The 17,505-nt window shown below is 33.2% G+C and overlaps 2 protein-coding genes across 5 annotated transcripts in view; both read left to right on the plus strand.

Annotated features, from left to right (window-relative positions):
• LOC101894151 (hybrid signal transduction histidine kinase E) overlaps positions 1 to 8,222 on the plus strand; it is a 35,492-nt gene extending 27,270 nt beyond the window's left edge. For all 3 annotated transcript variants that reach the window (XM_020035746.2, XM_059128875.1, XM_011293020.3), the window contains one exon: positions 6,073 to 8,222. In XM_020035746.2, coding sequence (XP_019891305.1) covers positions 6,073 to 7,601 — 1,529 coding nt within the window. In that variant the 3' untranslated portion in view covers positions 7,602 to 8,222. The remainder of the gene's footprint in view (positions 1 to 6,072) is intronic.
• An 8,457-nt stretch (positions 8,223 to 16,679) lies between these two features.
• Positions 16,680 to 17,505, plus strand: part of LOC101894321 (uncharacterized protein CG45076) — a 38,671-nt gene continuing 37,845 nt past the window's right edge. Inside the window, exons 1-2 of one of the 2 annotated variants that reach the window (XM_059128846.1) lie at positions 16,680 to 16,807; positions 16,974 to 17,076. In XM_059128846.1, coding sequence (XP_058984829.1) covers positions 17,058 to 17,076 — 19 coding nt within the window. In that variant the 5' untranslated portion in view covers positions 16,680 to 16,807; positions 16,974 to 17,057. The remainder of the gene's footprint in view (positions 16,808 to 16,973; positions 17,077 to 17,505) is intronic. The other variant, XM_005180648.4, reaches the window with a different exon arrangement.

Below are 17,505 nucleotides of genomic sequence, written 5' to 3' on the forward strand. Positions count from 1 at the left end.
ACTGTCACATGTACCTGAGTTTTCCACTCCGCTAAACTTTTCGGCAAAGTCGGCGCCATTGTTGTGGTCTGGAATTACCTACCTTCTTTATTGTTGTTTGTTTTTTTTTTTTTCAATTTTTTTTGTAGTGGTTTTAAGTGGCTATTTTGTTAACATTGCTCTATATTTTTTATTATTTGCTTCTATTCTTTACAGAAATTCATTTATAATTATCTTAAGTGTTTTGGAACACACACACAGAGAAGCCCCCAACATGGAGAGGGAATAGATTCGTTTTTTTTTAAACAATGTAAACATTGACAAATATTAAATCGCGTCATAGAGGGACCACACCTAGAAAAAATAGCAGTGAAAATGTTGGGTAAATCAACATTTAATTGATGGCAAAATATTAACAGCAGTAAATTATTTCCTCTAGCCACTGAAGGCTATAAATCCACCCAGCAGCGACCTCTACGGGCTTTGGCATAAATTATAAAAATTATGAGGGACCATGCGAACAATATTCAATAATTATTCTGGTAAAACGAAAACATTGAGGCGGATATTGAGATTCCTAGTTACACCCCTATATTACAATATAGGTACCATTTAGGTGAAATTAAATACCCCTATTTTTATACCTTCCGACATAATATGGAGGATATGTTAACTTTTTCATTCCGTTTGTAACTCCTCGAAATACTCATATCAGACCCAACAAAGTGTATACATTCTTTATGAGCGTAAAATCCTTATTCTATCGTTATTCTTCCAGTAGGCAGGTTAAGTTCTTAAATGAGCGAATATTCCTTACTCTGGTGATTTTAGCGATATTTTTTACCAGAATTATTTCAAATTTCGTATTTTAAGTTCGTAATAGCCTTTAATAAAAAAAAATCGCGTATGCAGATCTACGCCTTCGTATAGCCCCCTTATAACGGATACGTCAATATATTCGATATTTTGATAATTTTCGCGGTATTACTTACCAGAATTGCTTCAAATTTCGTAATTGAAATTCGAAATGGGTGCTACAGGCTATGAAAAAAAAAATACTTACAAAATATTATTTATGAAGGAACAATATCTTTAGCCTAATATTTTTTCTTATATTTATACTTAGCATAATTTCTTATTTTTCTAAGTTCAAGACTATGCATAAGGGATACCTGCAAGGTGTTCTCTCAGAAATCAGAAGACAAATAATAAGCGCCATCTATACTTGAAATTTAATTATTTTCTTTATTAGAGTTTTATGAACATCTTGTTTAGATTGGGCGCCAGTAAAAAAAAGTAACAAAAGGGGTACCGGTTGGGGGGAGAATATCAGAAATTCGAGGAACTCAAAATGAAAATAGCTATGGACACCTGTATTCGAAGATCTGTTCGAATTGGTCACCTTTGGCCTTCAAACGGTCAATGAAACTGTCACACGCTGGCCGAATGTTGCTCTGCGGTATTTTGGCCCATTCCCGGCGAAGCGCTTGTTTGAGGTGATCGACACTTTGAATGCCAACCTGGCTTTCCAAAATACTCCAGACACAATAGTCCAACAGATTGGTATCCGGAAATTTTGGTGGCCATTGTGCGCTGGAAATGAATCGAGGAACCTCATTTGGTAACCATTTTTGGGTGGCGCGTGCTGAGTCCTGTTGGAATGCCAAAGGTCTGCGACCAAAATGTTTGCGTGCCCAAGGCTTTAATACAGCCTCCAGAATATTTTCACGATAATATTCGGCATTTATTCTGATGCCACGGTCGGTTAATACGAGCGGAGAGCGACCATCGGCTGTTATGGCGGCCCTCACCATTACCATTGCCGCCGTTGAGTTCTGGTGGCCAACCGAATGTCCATATTTTCAGCTGAACACTATGGCAAGTAAACACGTTTGTTTACAAACTGCTGGACAACGAATGTTTTTTCATCGGAGAAACCCAAATTCGGCAGTTCACCATTTTCGGCCAAGCAACTCTTTAGCTCGTTTGAGTCTATTTTCTTTCTGTTGCGGTGTAAGTTCTTGGACTTTTTGGAGTTTCAATGGCTTTACCCCGAGCTCATTTTTCAATATTTGCCGAATGGAATATTGCGATATGTTCAGCTCACGAGCCATTTTTCGGCCACTGGAGCACGGGTTTCGATCAAGTCGCTTCTTTACTTTTCGAACCATTTCTGCTGATGTTGCTGTTTTCTTCCGTCCACTTCCTTGACGTCGGGATACGCTACTAGTACAAGACACAAAATATTTATTAGCAATTAAATACTGGAGAGCTCTAACGATAGTCACTTGTGGTTTTCCAGCCAAATATAAAGAAATCACACTATCACGCTTGAATTCCATCACGAATAACTTTTTTTCTGGAAAATTCTTACCAAAATGCTTTTGCTTTGCTTTGTGAACAATATAATGAGCTGTCACTGGAATAATTTTAATAGCTGTCGGACGAGTGGCTTAGAAATGACAGCAGTCTGAAGTTCCTTGCAGTTTTTTCATCTTACCCTGTATATTCCCATTTTCTTTGCTTTATTCCCCTTTTCTCTCATTTTTTCCATTTTCTGAATTATCAAATGCAAATAATGAGTTCCCCAAAACAATTACGACACATTGTCTATGTGTCTCTTTGCATTTCGTTGTGATAAGAAATAATTTCGCACAATTGTTTATTTTAGTTTTAGTTTTCGTAAGGTCTTTAAACTCATTAATTATGTTGCTATATAAATAAATAAGTTTAAATATGAGTATTATTAAAAATAATACAAAATATTAAATACGGATTTTGACATTTTAAAATGACCGATAAGCTCGATTTCACTTTTGCGTTATTATTTGTTTTTTTTTTTTTTTTTTGACCAAAAAAACTTTGATTTTGTGAAGGAGTATTCTATTTTGAAATATGGGCTTCTAAAAAATTTTTTATTAGACTTCAATTAAAAGACGATTTAATTTTGAGAAAGAAATATGTTATAGTCAAATAATTCCTGTTTACTTTTTAAGAAAATTCCACAGATATTTGTAAAATTATCGCAGATATCCAATTTTGAAATTTGTTGATTTTTTTCCGCAACTATGTTCTAGGGCTCATAACTCTTAAGGTGATTGATATACTCTCACTAAGTGACTTGATTCTTAAATAGGAACATCTTATCATCAATTTAAAGAAATTTAGTTGATCTAGCTTGGATAATACCAGAGATATAGACAAACTTTTATGAGATAAGCAATTAAAAGTTTTCTTAAAAATTTTCCGTATTTATGTTCTATGGTCCATAACTTTCAAATTAATAGGTATATTGTTATAAAAGTATCATTGCTTTCGAAGAAGAGCATATATTCTTTGTATTTTTAAAAAGATTCGAATTTCTTATTGGGAAAAGACCGGAGATATTGGCCAAATTGTACCATACACCTTGTTATGCATTATTAAGAATTTTCTGGGTATTCATGTTCTTGGACCCATAACTTTCGAAGTAATTTGGATATTGCGTTAAATTATTATTGATTTGAGGGAGAGCATGCGATCTTTATATTTTTAAAAAGATTCCAGGTTCTAAATGAGAAAACACCGGAGATGTGAGGCAGAATTATACCAGACACCACATTATACAATATTTTCAGTTTTTTGAGTAACCCTGTTTTAATACGCATAACTTTGAAAGTATTGGAGTTATTTGGATGAAATAACTTGGGCTTAAGAGAAGAACATGTTGTCTTTTAATGGGTACAAGTTTTCCTGATCAAGCTAGGAAACTGTCGGAGATATCGGCACAATTATATGCCATACCCGATATTACAACTTTAGAATATTTCTGCGCACACATTTTCTAGGTGCAATAACTCTTGAAGTAGTTGTGATATTTTAATTAAATGACTTATTTTTTGAGAGAGGGAAGTTGTATCTTTAGATACGTATACGATTTGCCGATATATCCATAGTAATACAAGAGATATCGATAACATTAAATGAAGCACCCTGTTTTTGCATTTTTTGTGTATTCCTATTCGAAGGTCCAAAACATTTCAAGAAAAGGAGATATTTTGATAAAATAAATTTATTTCGAATAAGGAATATTTCATCTTTACGTGTGGTGCTCATTAAGTCCATATAACAATTGCAATTATAGAGTTATCGGCAAAATTGTATTGGGTACCCAATTTGTCAACTTTCGATATTTTTGGGTAAACATTTTCCATCTGCCATAAATTTTAAAGTAAAGAAGATTTTTTGTTTTAATGGCTCATTTTTCGGAAGATTGAAGTTGTCTCTTTAAAGTGGTATAAGTTTTATCGATCCAGCTAGGCAAATTCCAGAGATATCGACAAAATTGTACGAGTCACCCTGTTTTTGGAATATTTGCATTTTTTGTGTATTCGTATTAGGAGGTCCATAACTTTTGATGTAATTGAGTTATTCTAATGAAATAAATTATATTTAAGAGAGAAATATATTACTCTCAATTTGTGTACATTTAGTTTATATAACTATTGCAATACCAGAGATATCGGCAAAATTGTACGTGATACCCAATATTTCTTTTTTTCGATTTTTTTGCGTAAACATTTTCGAGGTACCATAACTTGTAAGATAATTTAAATATATTGTATTATTGACTTGTTTTTAGAGAGGTGGAAGTTGCTTCTTTAAATTAGTACAACTTTTACCCATAAAGCTGGAAAAATACCAGAGATATAGCCAACATTAAATGAGTCACCATTTATTTCATTGTTTTGCATTTTTTGTGTATCCATATTTGGAGGACCATAACTTTTGATGTAATTGAGATAATTTGATGGAATAAATTGTTTTTAGAAGAAGAATGCTAGATCCCTAACTGGTGCACGTGAAGACTACATAGCTGTTACAGTACTAGAGATATCGGCAAAATTGTATGTGACAAAAAATTGTATTATTTTTTTCACTTTTTCGGTAACCACATTCTAGGGGCTATAACTTTCTAAGTAGCGGAGATATTTTAGAAAAGTAATTAAATTTCAAGAAAAGAGTTTTATTTCTTTGCTTGAGTAAATTTTTGTTGGCCTAACTGGGAAAATGCAGAAGATATGGGCAATATAATTGAAGATAATAAATTTTGCAATATGTTAACTTTTTTCGGTTAAGATTTTCTAAAGGCCAACTTTTGAAGTTGTTGAGATATTTGGACGAAATAAATAGATTATGAGAGATAAACCTCTGATCTTGAAGTACTTAATATGTTTTGTTGTGATAGCTGTGAAAATTTCCAGAGATATCGTAAAAATTACAAAGTAACTTCAAATGAATTTTGTGTCAATTTTTTCGTCTTAGTTTTTCGGGGTCCATAACTTTTGAGGTAGTTTAGATATTTTAGTGAAATAAAAAGATTTTGAAAGGACAGAGACTACACTTCAAAGATGTGTAAAGATTTTTATTAAAGGAACCACCTCGGAGATTTTGTTGCCTCTATTATAATAGGTTCTAAATATGACTTGATTTACTTGTATTTATGACATGGTTGTATGGCAAAATATCAAAGCAGCTGGGCCACCTTTAAAGTACTTTTTGTTTTTGTATGTGTCATTTAGACCATCCTGCATTCTTCTTCTTCTTCTTAGTCATCGGAACTCTATATTGAATGGGAAACGATTTTTGACCTCAAATCCTATTTTTCTCGCATTGCAAAAATCATTCACTATGAACCCTCCTTAATATCAACTTCTATATGCAACTTTGTTTCTTTCTCAATTAAAATTTAAATGCATTATAATATTTTTGTTATTTTTATCTTGGCTTTGTTCTTTAACTCATCTCTCTCTGTCTTAAACGTTTGATGATGACAATTGCAATATGACTTCATCGCCTGGGTTATTATGACAGCTCTGAAAGAAACATAATTTCTCGTTAATGATATGCAATATAAATAAGAAGTAGGAGGAGGGGGGGATGGGAAACACATATAAACTCAACGCTTACTAATGCAATTCAATTAACGGCAAATGTCAAGAAACTTTTCAAGAAATCAAACAAAAAAACTCTGATCTGAACTGTAATTAAGAATCTCAAACCTGTTCCGACAAAAAACTGATAATATTCATATTATTTTTTTTATCTTTACAGTGTTGCCTGTTTATCAACAACGTAGCTATCATCACAACTTCAACATGGCTGATATCAATAATAAGCCCAAACTACAGATTCGCGCTGGCATTGCCGTAAATGGCGATAAAACCCCCTCTCCGGCCACCAAGTTGCTGATCAATCATGGCAAGCCAAATTTCACCATTCAACGTTCGCCCAAGGTACAAAATGGCAATGGCACGGTTATAAATGGCAACCCATTGTCACCACAGCCGGTGGCGCCCAAACAGGAATTTGTGGTAAAATCGACCACTTTCAATGGTGTCTTTAAGCCATCGAATGTTAGTCCTGTGGCCAAACCAGTTTTGTTAAAACAAAATGGTAACATTACCAACAACAACAACAACATCATTAGCAATAACAACAACAACAATGTCAATACCAATAACAACAACAATGATGATCATGAAATGAACAAGGTGGTGTTGCGACGCACCAAAGTCCCTGAACCCCCCATCAAGGAGGGTGAAGATGAAAATGTCCCTGAATTTATTCGCCGCCAAAGACGTATCCAGGAGCGACTGGCCAAGGAGAACTTGGACTTTGAAAACAGACGTAGTGGCTATTTTACTCAGGTTTTAATTTCTCCCTCTTCGCCCAATCGCAAATCCTTTGTCGAGACAATGTCCAGCCCGGCTGTGGTGCCAAGTTTGGAAATACCACCACCCGCGGCTCAACCTGAGAAAATTGTGGAGGAAACTCATGAGGAGAAACAGGCTGAGGAAAGGGTATTGCAGGAAATTGCTAAGGAAATTGTGGAGGAACCCAAGGAAGTAGAGGAGTCAAAACCTATGACGGAAAATGGCCATGACGAAGAGGTGAACAAGGCAATTGAGGAGGTCAACAAGGCTGTGGCCGGGGAAGATGATGAAAAACCCGAAGAGGAACCACAAAGTGAGGAGCATCCAGTCCAGCAGGCTGTGGTCACCTCGGCCTTGGTGGAGGATAACCAGCCCGAAAGTGTAGTTGCTGTGGTGACATCTGCCCCGGAGGTAGAAGAAACCCCAGCCCAAGAAACTGAGGCTCCCGTCCAAGCCGTGGTAACCTCCGCCTTGGTGGTAGAGGAGGAAGAACAAAAGCCCCAGGAAAATGGCCATACTGAACCAGCAAAAGTAGAGGAGGAACACAAACCCCAAGAAAATGGCCACGTTGAAGCTGTAGTCGTCACATCAACCCCCCTCGCCGAGGAAGAACCCAAAACCAATGGCCATGTCGAAGAGAATGGCAATGGAATCACAATTTCCCACACCAATGCCTTGGCCACACCCAGCCTACCTTCACCCGATCCCAGCGGTGAAAAGGGTGTGAACTTTGAACCCAAAACTGTGGTTTCCTTTTCACGGGAACTGGGAGAAGTTAATAAATATCCCGACACAGTAAAGGTCGTAAAGGAAGGCGGTGAGGCACCCCAGGTTGATGATGACCTCAAAGAATTGGCCAAATTGAAATTTGAAATTAAGGCTGATGACAAGGATATTGAAGTGACACCAGTACTGAAAGTGGAGTAAAACAAGCAATTTCACACACACACACACATTTTCCAGTAGCTTTAGAAATAGAACGACAACAACCAACAAATCTACCAGTTAAGATATGGAGATTGAGGGCAATTTATCTGCCATGGCCATTCTGAAGACTAGATTTTGTAAAATTTCTTCATAAATTCCACAAGAATAAGCCATAATGGACTCTCTTTCGTTGAGGGTCATAATAAATTGTAATTAATCTCTGAAAACAAGGCAAGACTCTTCCCAAACGAAGAACTCTCTTTGCATGTAACAGTTATGGTTCCTTTCTCTTTTTCTCTTTCATTTTAAGCTACCGTTGTTTGTGAGGGGATCTCTTTTCAAATTCCCCTACAAATAATGTGAGCATCTCTTTATTCAAGTCATTTTCCTTCAAGAGAGGAAGAGAGAGAGCGCGCCTTAAACCTAACTAAAGAGAGGTGGATTTTGCCTTTTTTGCTATATTAGTTTATAAATTCTTGAAAAAAAAAAAAAAAAACAACCAACATTTCTTATATCATAAATTAAATATCCTTATTATTGTTTATTCACCCATAAACAAAATGGCATTATAGCGGTAATATGTTCATATATATGTATTTTTAAGTTAAATAAACTGTAAAATTATTTTTCAAGAAAAAATGTGGTGGAGAGAAAAACGAGCATCCACTTTACATTCTTATATTATATCTAAAGAGAATACCGAGTGGGAGAATGGAGGAACAACTGTCTCTCTTTCATTCCCTGAAGTATTTCTGTAGTCGATTGTTTTATTATATATTATTATAATTATTAAAATGTGTATTTTTTTTGTTTAGTTTTTAAGTTTTAATTGTTGCCAAATTTTAAATTATAATATAAATTTATTATTTAAATAAATAAAATTATAAGAAAAAAGACAAAAAAAAACGGAGAGCATTTTTATTTTGGAAACGACTAAAGGGGAAAAGAGCGAAAACTGATGTTTTCCACAGGAAAATGGATGTTTCTCTAGGAAAATTAATATTTTCCATGGAAAAATTTTTGTTTCCATGGGGAAATTTTTGTTTTCTATAAAAAAAAAATAATTTTCGTAAAAATGCAAAAATTATGTTTTCCAAAGATAAATTATAATTTTCATAAAAAACTGATGATTTCCACTGGAAAACTAAAGCCTTTTCATAGGAAAACTTATGTTTTTCATAGCAAAATTTATATTTTTCAAACTAAAACTAATGTTTTCCATGAGGTTTCCATAGTTTTCCAAAGGAAAACTGAGATTTTTAATAGGAAATCTAAAGTTTTCCTTAGAAAATCTGATGTTTTCCAAAGTAAAATTGATGTTTTCCATAGGAAAATTGAAGTTTTCCATAGTAAAACTGGTGCTTTCATAGGAAAAATGGTGTTTTTCATAGGAAAATTAATGTTTTTGATAAGAAAACTTATGTTTTTCTAAGGAAATTGATATTTTCCATTGGAAAACTGATGTTTTCCATAGGGAAATTGATGTTTCCATAGAAAAACTGATGTTTTCCTTATATAAACTGATGTTTTCCATGTAAAAACTAATATTTTTCATAGGAAAACTGATGATTTCGGTGGGAAAATTATGGTTTTCCTTGGAAAAACTGAAGTTTTCCACAGAAAAAAATTTGATTTTTGCCATAGGGAAATAAAAAAGCTGGTATTTCCCATGGAAAACTGGTGCTTTACATAGGAAAATGAATGTTTTCAATAGGAAAATTGATGTTTTACATGGGAAAAATGGTGTTTTCCATGTGAAAAAGATGTTTTCCATAGAAAAATTTATGTTTTACATGGAAAAAGTGGGGTTTTCCATTGGAAAAAAATATGTTTTCCATAGGAAAATTGAAGTTTTTTCCATGGAAAATTTGGTGCTCCTGGAGAAAAACCTGGATTTCGATAAGAAAACTGGAAATATCCATTGGAAAATTGGGTGTTTCTGTGGGAAACTTGGGAGTTTCCAGGGGGTTTCCATGGGAAAACAAAGGTTTTCTATGGGAAAACTGGGGTTTTCAATGGGAAAACTGTGATTTTCAATGGGAAAACTGGGGTTTTTAATGGGAAAACTTCAATGAGAAAACTCTGGTTTGTATCGGAAAAATGGAGTTTTCCATAAGAAAAATGGGGTTTTCAGGGGAAAACTCCGACATGAAAATGGAGTTTCTACTGGAAAACTGGATTTCTGATATGAAAATGGGGGAAATGAAAAATACAATGGAAAAACTTCGGTTTGTATAGGAAAACTGGAATTTCCCATAAGAAAATGTGGGGTTTCTAGTGGAAAACTGGATTTTCCATATTAAAACTGGGATTTCCCTTATGAAAACTGTTGATGTCCATAGGCAAACTGGGCTTTTTCGTGGAAAAACAGGATTTTCGATGGGAAAACCTGGGGGTTTCCATGGAAAAAACTGGGAAAACTGGCATTTCCCATAAAAAATACCGAGGTTTAAGTTGGTAAATTGGGGTCGCTAGGGAGAATGTGGGGTTTTCTATGGAAAAACTGAAGGTTTCCAATGGAAAACTTCATTTTAGACCATTTGAATGGGATTTCCCATGGGAAAACTTAAACTCTTCTATCTCTTAAATACCTTTTCATGGTCTCTTATTATATAACAATTTTGCCAATTTTTATTTAAAAAAAATATATTTTACACTTGTCACAATAATAATTATAATGGCTGGCTCTTATCACTTCATAGATTATTAGTCGTCTAATAAAAGTTAATAAATAATTACAGTCTCGTGGTTTTATTGGCTGATTAAATACCTATTTTGTTTGTTGTTCTTGTATTAACCACGGAGTGAGAGAGAGAGAGGGCAATGAAGAGAAACAGGGAAGAGAGGAGCAGTAATTAACCACACCTAATGCACATGTTGCCGCATGTAAGACGTCCTATAATAAACAATTAATAAAATAACAATAACAACGACAAATAATTATTTATATTTTTAAATACTTCATTCACCCTCCAGACATTTGTCATAGTAGTTTGATATCTGACATTCAAACTATTGATGGTACTTTCCAAATTGGAAAAAAAAGCCCCAGAGAAAACGAATTAATCAAAAATAAAGTTTAGAACCATGAAATGGGTTAAAGGGTGAGTAAGTGAGCTCATGGGACTGTGATATGTCATGTTTTTTTTGGGAGCGGAAAAAATAGTTTTGATAAAAACCCATAAAAATAAAAAATTCTTAATTGTCAAAGGTGTGACTTTTTTAATTCAAGCACTTTTTTCTGGTTTCCAAAAAAAAAAAAAAAAAATACCCGAAAATTTAGATTTTGATAAGAAACAAGTATTGAATGTCTCTTCAATGCGATTGCTGCCACTGACATTGACAGTGATTTCTTGTCTAAATGTTAGGTTTTTGCTGACCAATCGATTGCCTTTCATTTGAAAACCCCCCCAAACTAAGGTTAATGGGTTCGCATGGTCTTGGTCACGGCTTGTTATCACAAAAATATAGTTTATTTTTTCAATGGTATTTTTTTTCTAACAATTTTTGCTAATCTTTTTTACCACCATAAAGCCTCCCAAAATTTATTATTTAGTGTTTATTTTTTATTTATTGGGCATTTTAGTTTTTGTTTCGCCGTGTTTTTATTCAAGAATACAATTTAAGGTTATTTCGACGACTATAGAAAACCCAACTTCTCGTCTTGTTGCTTGGCTGGAGGTCAAAACGAGCAACAAGACGACGTCTAAACAGCGTTTGTTTTTTGATTGATTATCATTGTTGGACGCTACAAAAACAACAAGAATAATAAAAAAACTTACTTTGTTACTTTTTTTTGGAGAGGTGTGGCGGATTTTAATATTTTGTTCGTTTTTGTGTGATTCTAGCAAAAATTTAGTTTTTATTTTTATTGTTAATAAATTTTGAAAATGGATTTTGAATTGCATTTGGGATTAAAGTGTGAAGCATGAAACATTGTTGGGGGGATGGAAAATAAGGTTAACTTTTTTTTCAAAACAAATTAAATGCTAGAAGTGCATAATCCAATGTTTTATTTTAAAGACAAAGGTCACAGTTGGGCGACCTCCCTTCACTTAAATGACAATTTTTTTTTATAAATTTTGGGTAAAAATTAATGGAAATTTTTTTATAAAACTGATGTAAAAAATATTGTGAAAAAATAAAAATAAAAACATATAAGCCGAACTTTTAATACCATCCGCCATTTTTAAACAACTTGAAAATTAAAAAAAAAATCCGTCAAAAAAGTCCTATAAAAGAGAAACCCCTTATAGTGGGAGGGGGTATATACGAAGCTGTGGTCCTTCATAAGTGATTTTTTGTCTTAGGTTGTAGTACCGATTCCGAACTTCAAAAACTAAATTTGCAACAATTCCGTTGAAAAATGCCGCTAAATTACCAAAATACCGAATATCGGGAGGTATTGTTATATGGGGGCTATACGAAGATGTGGACCTGCATACGAATTTTTTGGGCATAAGCTGTAGTACCCATTACGAACTTCAAAAACGAAATTTGCAACAATTCCGGTTAATAATACCCCTAAAATCACCAAAATACCGAATATCGGGAGGTATCGTTATATGGGGGCTATACGAAGACGTGGACCCAGATACGCCATTTTTTGTCATAGGTTGTAGTACTAATTACGAACTTCAAATACGAAATTTGAAACAATTCCGGTGAAAAATGCCGCGAAAATCATCAAAATACCGAATATCGGGAGGTATCGTTATATGGTGGCTATACGAAGACGTGAACCTGCATATGCGATTTTTTGTCATAGGCTGTAGTACCCATTACGAAGTTCAACTACGGAATTTGAAAAAATTCCGTTGAAAAATGTCGCTAAAATCATCCAAATACCGAATATTGGGCGGAACTGTTATATGGTGGCTATACGAAGACGTGGACCTGCATAAACAAGTTTTTGTCATGGGCTGTAGTACCGATTTCGAACTTCAAAAACGAAATTTGAAACAATTCCGTTGAATAATTTCTGTAAGATCATCCAAATACCGAATGTAGGGAGGTATCGTTATATGGCTATACGAAGACGTGAACCTGCATATGCGATTTTTTGTCATAGGCTGTAGTACCCATTACGAAGTTCAACTACGAAATTTGACACAATTTCGGTGAATAATGTCGCTAAAATCATCAAAATACCGAATATTGGGCGGTATAGTTATAAGGGGGCCATACGAAGACGTGGACCTACACGAACAATTTTTTATTATAGGCTCTAGCATCCGTTACGAACTTCAAATACGAAATTTGAAACAATTCCGTTGACTAATGTCGCTAAAATCATCAAAATTTCGAATATCGGGAGGTATCGTTCTATGGGGGCTATACGAAGACGTGGTCCTTCATACGAAATTTTTAGGCATAAGCTGTAGTACCCCTTACAAGCTTCGAATAAGAAATTTGAAATACTTTGGGTGAATGATGTCGCTAAAATCATCAAAATACCGAATATCGGGAGGTACCGTTATATGGGGGCTATATGATAACATAGACCTACATGGCCCATTTACGAACTTAACCTGCCTACTGGGAAAAAATACATGTGTGCAAAATTTTAGCCTCCTATCTCAATTTGTTCGAAAGATAGCGTGATTACAACAGACAGACAGACAGACGGACAGACAGACAGACAGACACACAGACAGACAGACGGACATGGCTAAATCGTCTTAGAATTTTACGCTGATCAAAAATATATATACTTTGTTGGGTCTGACATGAATATTTCGAGGAGTTACAAACGGAATGACAAAATTAATATACCCTCCATAGTATGGTGGAGGGTATAAAAAAAATGGCGACAGGGACGCTGTTTTAAAATTTAAAAAAATTTATTTTAAAATTCAGAAAAATTAAATAATTGGATTTATCTAAGGTTTTCTAATCTTTTCTGTATCATGTCAATGCTTCCGTGGTCTGGCAAGTTACTCACAAAATAAAATATTCGCTATGGCCCATAACCCATAGCAACAATGCTGGCAACTTACATTTTCATTCATAATTTTACTGATATTGGTCGAAAACTCAAAAAATGAGTTAGAGAAGTCCACTACAGCAGTCATTTATTTCGACACAAAGAATGGTAAATAACGTCTCAATATTTGACATATGAAAGTCTACTTTTGCACCGACACCCAAATTACAGATTTTTCAAAGATTCCTTATTTATTAGTCGAATAATCAACGGAATTGGCAGTCTGTTTATTCCGTTTTATCTAAACATATTCGTTGTAAATAGGGCTTTATGCTGTTCACATTCTCGTTTTATTTCTTTTTTTCTACTAGCGCCATCTAATCTTTATACCACACACTACAAGGCTAATACTTCATGAAGTAATGTAGGAAAGCTTATTGTATGGCAATTGCTGTTTATTTATTAAACAAAAACCACGGCATGCTTTTAGGCGCTTTATGATAACTACTCGAATGGTTAGGGTTATTAAATGGTGGTATACTATGAAGTATTTAATGTACAACACAAATAATATAAAATATAGAGATTGTATATAATATAGACTCTTTATATATATTAGATTTGATGTATAAAAAGTTGGAATCGGCTAGGGCGGAAATTTTGAAATTTGACGTGCAAATAGTTTTTAATTGATTGGTGGGATATAAGTCGTTTTTTTTTGGAAATCCGTACTAAAAGGTACTAGAACTAAGTTTTTGGGCTAAAACTCTATATTTTAGGGCTTGAATATTCAAATTAAGCATATGGATCACTAATAATACCTGTAAAAAACTAAAATTTTCGCGCTGAATATAAGTTAGAATTCACAAATATGAGATACAGATTAGTAGATGTTTTTGCAAATGATGATTTGGAAAATGTCCAGCAAATCGGAGTTTTCATTAGATTTCTTTGAAAATTTTCAATGAAATTGTCTGAAAAGCCACAAAAGGGGTCCCTTCTGATTTCTTTAACCCCTGGAAGTATTGTCTATATAGGTTCACGATATCCTATATCTCCCATATAACGGTACCTCAATATATTCGATATGTTGATGATTTTTTTAGCTATATTTTCAATGGAATTGTCTAGAAATCCATGCTATACCCCCTGGAATAGAAAAGTCTAGTCTAGTTCCACGATATCGTATAGCCCATATACATATAACGGTACCCATCGATATTCCATATTTTGACGAATTTAGGGACATTATTCACCGATATGGTTTGAAATTTCGAATTTGAAGTTCCTAATAGTTAATAGGTCATCGTATAGCCCCGATATCACGGTACGTCCCCATATTCGGTATTTTGATGATTTTAGCTACATTATTCAGCGGATTTTTTTCAAGTTTCGTATTTGAATATAGCAATGGCTTATGGCAAAAGTTGCCTTTGCAGGTCCACCTCTTCGTATAGACCCTAATATAACGGCTATATTCAGTATTTTTAAGATTTTAACAGAATTTTTAACGTTTTTTTTTTAATTTTCAATTTTTTTTTGCAAATTGCGGAGGCCGACCGAACTTACTGCTTTTTTACTTGTTGATACTAAAAAGTATAAGCTGTTTACTAAATACGAAGGAGTAGACATACAATTTTTTAAACCTAGCACGAGGTCACTTCTGGCGTGAAGAAAGCATAAATTGTACTTTGTGCCGGAACATTTGTACTAAATAGTATTTAAAACTAAAATGAGCTAGAAATGTAATTCCGATTCTATGTAGATTTTAGAAAGTCTCTTCTTTGGAGTTAGAATATTGACATCTCGAACTTTTGCCACATATTTGGTTTCATTCGGTTTCATTGGCCGTTTGAAGGCCATAATTCGTGCCAAAGGTGACCAATTCGAACAAATCTAAAATTATTTTAAAATTTGATGCTATTTCCGACATTTTTTGCTTTCATTCAATAAAATTTCAAAAAAAAAAAAAAAAAAAAAAATATGTAAAAATTATGTCGTTTGACTTTATTGCAGTTTTTTTTATTTCACTCTGTAGTCTATATTTGGCACATTGTAAAATGTATATTATCATTAGGTCAAATACGAATTGGTCACTATTGGCCAATTGCTTCGGAACCTCCCCCATTTAAGGGTCAACTCTTTAAATAATCATAACTCAAGGCTGGGGGTATACATCTGTCGGCAAAACCGACTGATACTCTTTTACTTGTTTTTGAGAAATTTGATCTAAAATGTACTAAATCCAGTACCTTTTTGGAAATTTGCACTTAAAACGTACTATGTATCGTACGGCTAGAGCAGGAATTCTGAAATTCTGTATTTTACTTTGACTTTGACAAAAAAAAAAAAAAAAAAAAAATTGTTCCGCGAAATTTTCTAAAGTGGTACCACAAGCATAACTAAAGGCTAAGGAATTGGGACGGAATTCTAAAATTTTGGAGAAAGGGTAATTTTTTGGGAATTTGTAGTAAAGGCTTGTAAAAGATACTTCCTTTGCTTTCTATATTTAATTATTTGAAACGGGAGTAATTTCAAATTTCGGAAGTATTTTCAAATATTTGTATTCTACAATGGTGAGAGGAATAATAGCTTGGCTTGGTCAAACTTAAAACCTTTTTTGACAAAATTTCCACTTAACTTTTACTTAGCATAATTTTTTTTTCGGCCACTCAGTTTCAGGAATAATATTCAACTGCTGAAATTCCCATCCCTGCCATTAGCTTCATTCATTCAATCATTTTTTTTTGTCTTCCAACATTTAATAAATCATTGAAAAAAAAAATTTTCTATTTCCCCAAACATTTTTCATAAAAATATATTTTTTTCTCCAAAAATAAATCCCAAAAAAAAAAAAATGTCCCAAAATGTTTATTTCCCATCTCCATTTGTCATGCAACAAGTGTTGACGGCATGGAATGTGGCATTTCTACTCCCTGCAACTCATACCTCATGTTCGAAGCCAACATGTTGCATTAGCGTGTTTTCATGATTCTGTTTCGTTAAGTTTTTTTTTGTTACCATTCTGGTTTTTTTGTTATTGTTATTACTGTCCCAGCATGGCGGTTTGAGTTGTGTGTGTGGTTGATTGTTCGTTGCCTGAACTCAACGAAACAGTGCTGCCCATTTTACACCAAACGTTCAGTGGATTTTGGTAAGTTCGACATTTAACAAATCTTTGCTAGCATTTCAATGTTAAATGTGTTTACGTCGTGAACGGTTGTGTGTCGAATAACCAGCGAAGAAAAGAAAATTTTTAAATTTTCCTCTAAGAAAAAAAGTAAAGAGAAAATAATTGAAAATATTTATTGAAACATAATTGATGATGAAAATAAATTGAGAGTGTGCGATAAAAGAAAAAAACAAACAAATTAAATTAAATTGGATATTTTAAAATCGAAGAGAAAAAATTATTAAATTTTATATTTTTTTAAATATAATTTCAGTAAGCAAACGAGTTCAGCTCTGCAAAAAATATATATTTTAATTCATTAAATTAAAGAATCTCAAAAACTACCAACAAAACCAAAATGTTCAGCTCATTCACAGGTAAACAAAATTTATTTTTAATTATTTTTTTTATAAATATATAATATAAATATATATTTATATATATACTCATATAAAGAGGAAAAAACAGAAACATATGTCAAACATTAAGAATTATTTAATTTGGAAACAAAAACAAAAAAGTATTTTGCGGCAAGCAAAATTTATGACATAAAACAACACGAATTCTAGAAAAAGAATTGAAAATGACGAAATCATTGCGAATTTTAAAACACATTTTTATGGAATTTTTTAATTAAAAAATTATGAAATTCACCAAAAAAGGAAAAAAAATAATAATTGAAAATTATTAAATCGTTTTTTACATTTTTTAATTAAAAATTATGATTTTTCAAAAAAAAAAAAAATTAAAATTATTAAATCATTATTTTTTTCACATTTTTTAATTAAAAAATTACGTTTAAAAAA

The sequence above is a fragment of the Musca domestica genome, unplaced genomic scaffold (genome assembly GCF_030504385.1).
Source record: "Musca domestica strain aabys unplaced genomic scaffold, Musca_domestica.polishedcontigs.V.1.1 58, whole genome shotgun sequence".
In the NCBI taxonomy this organism is placed as follows: domain Eukaryota; kingdom Metazoa; phylum Arthropoda; class Insecta; order Diptera; family Muscidae; genus Musca; species Musca domestica.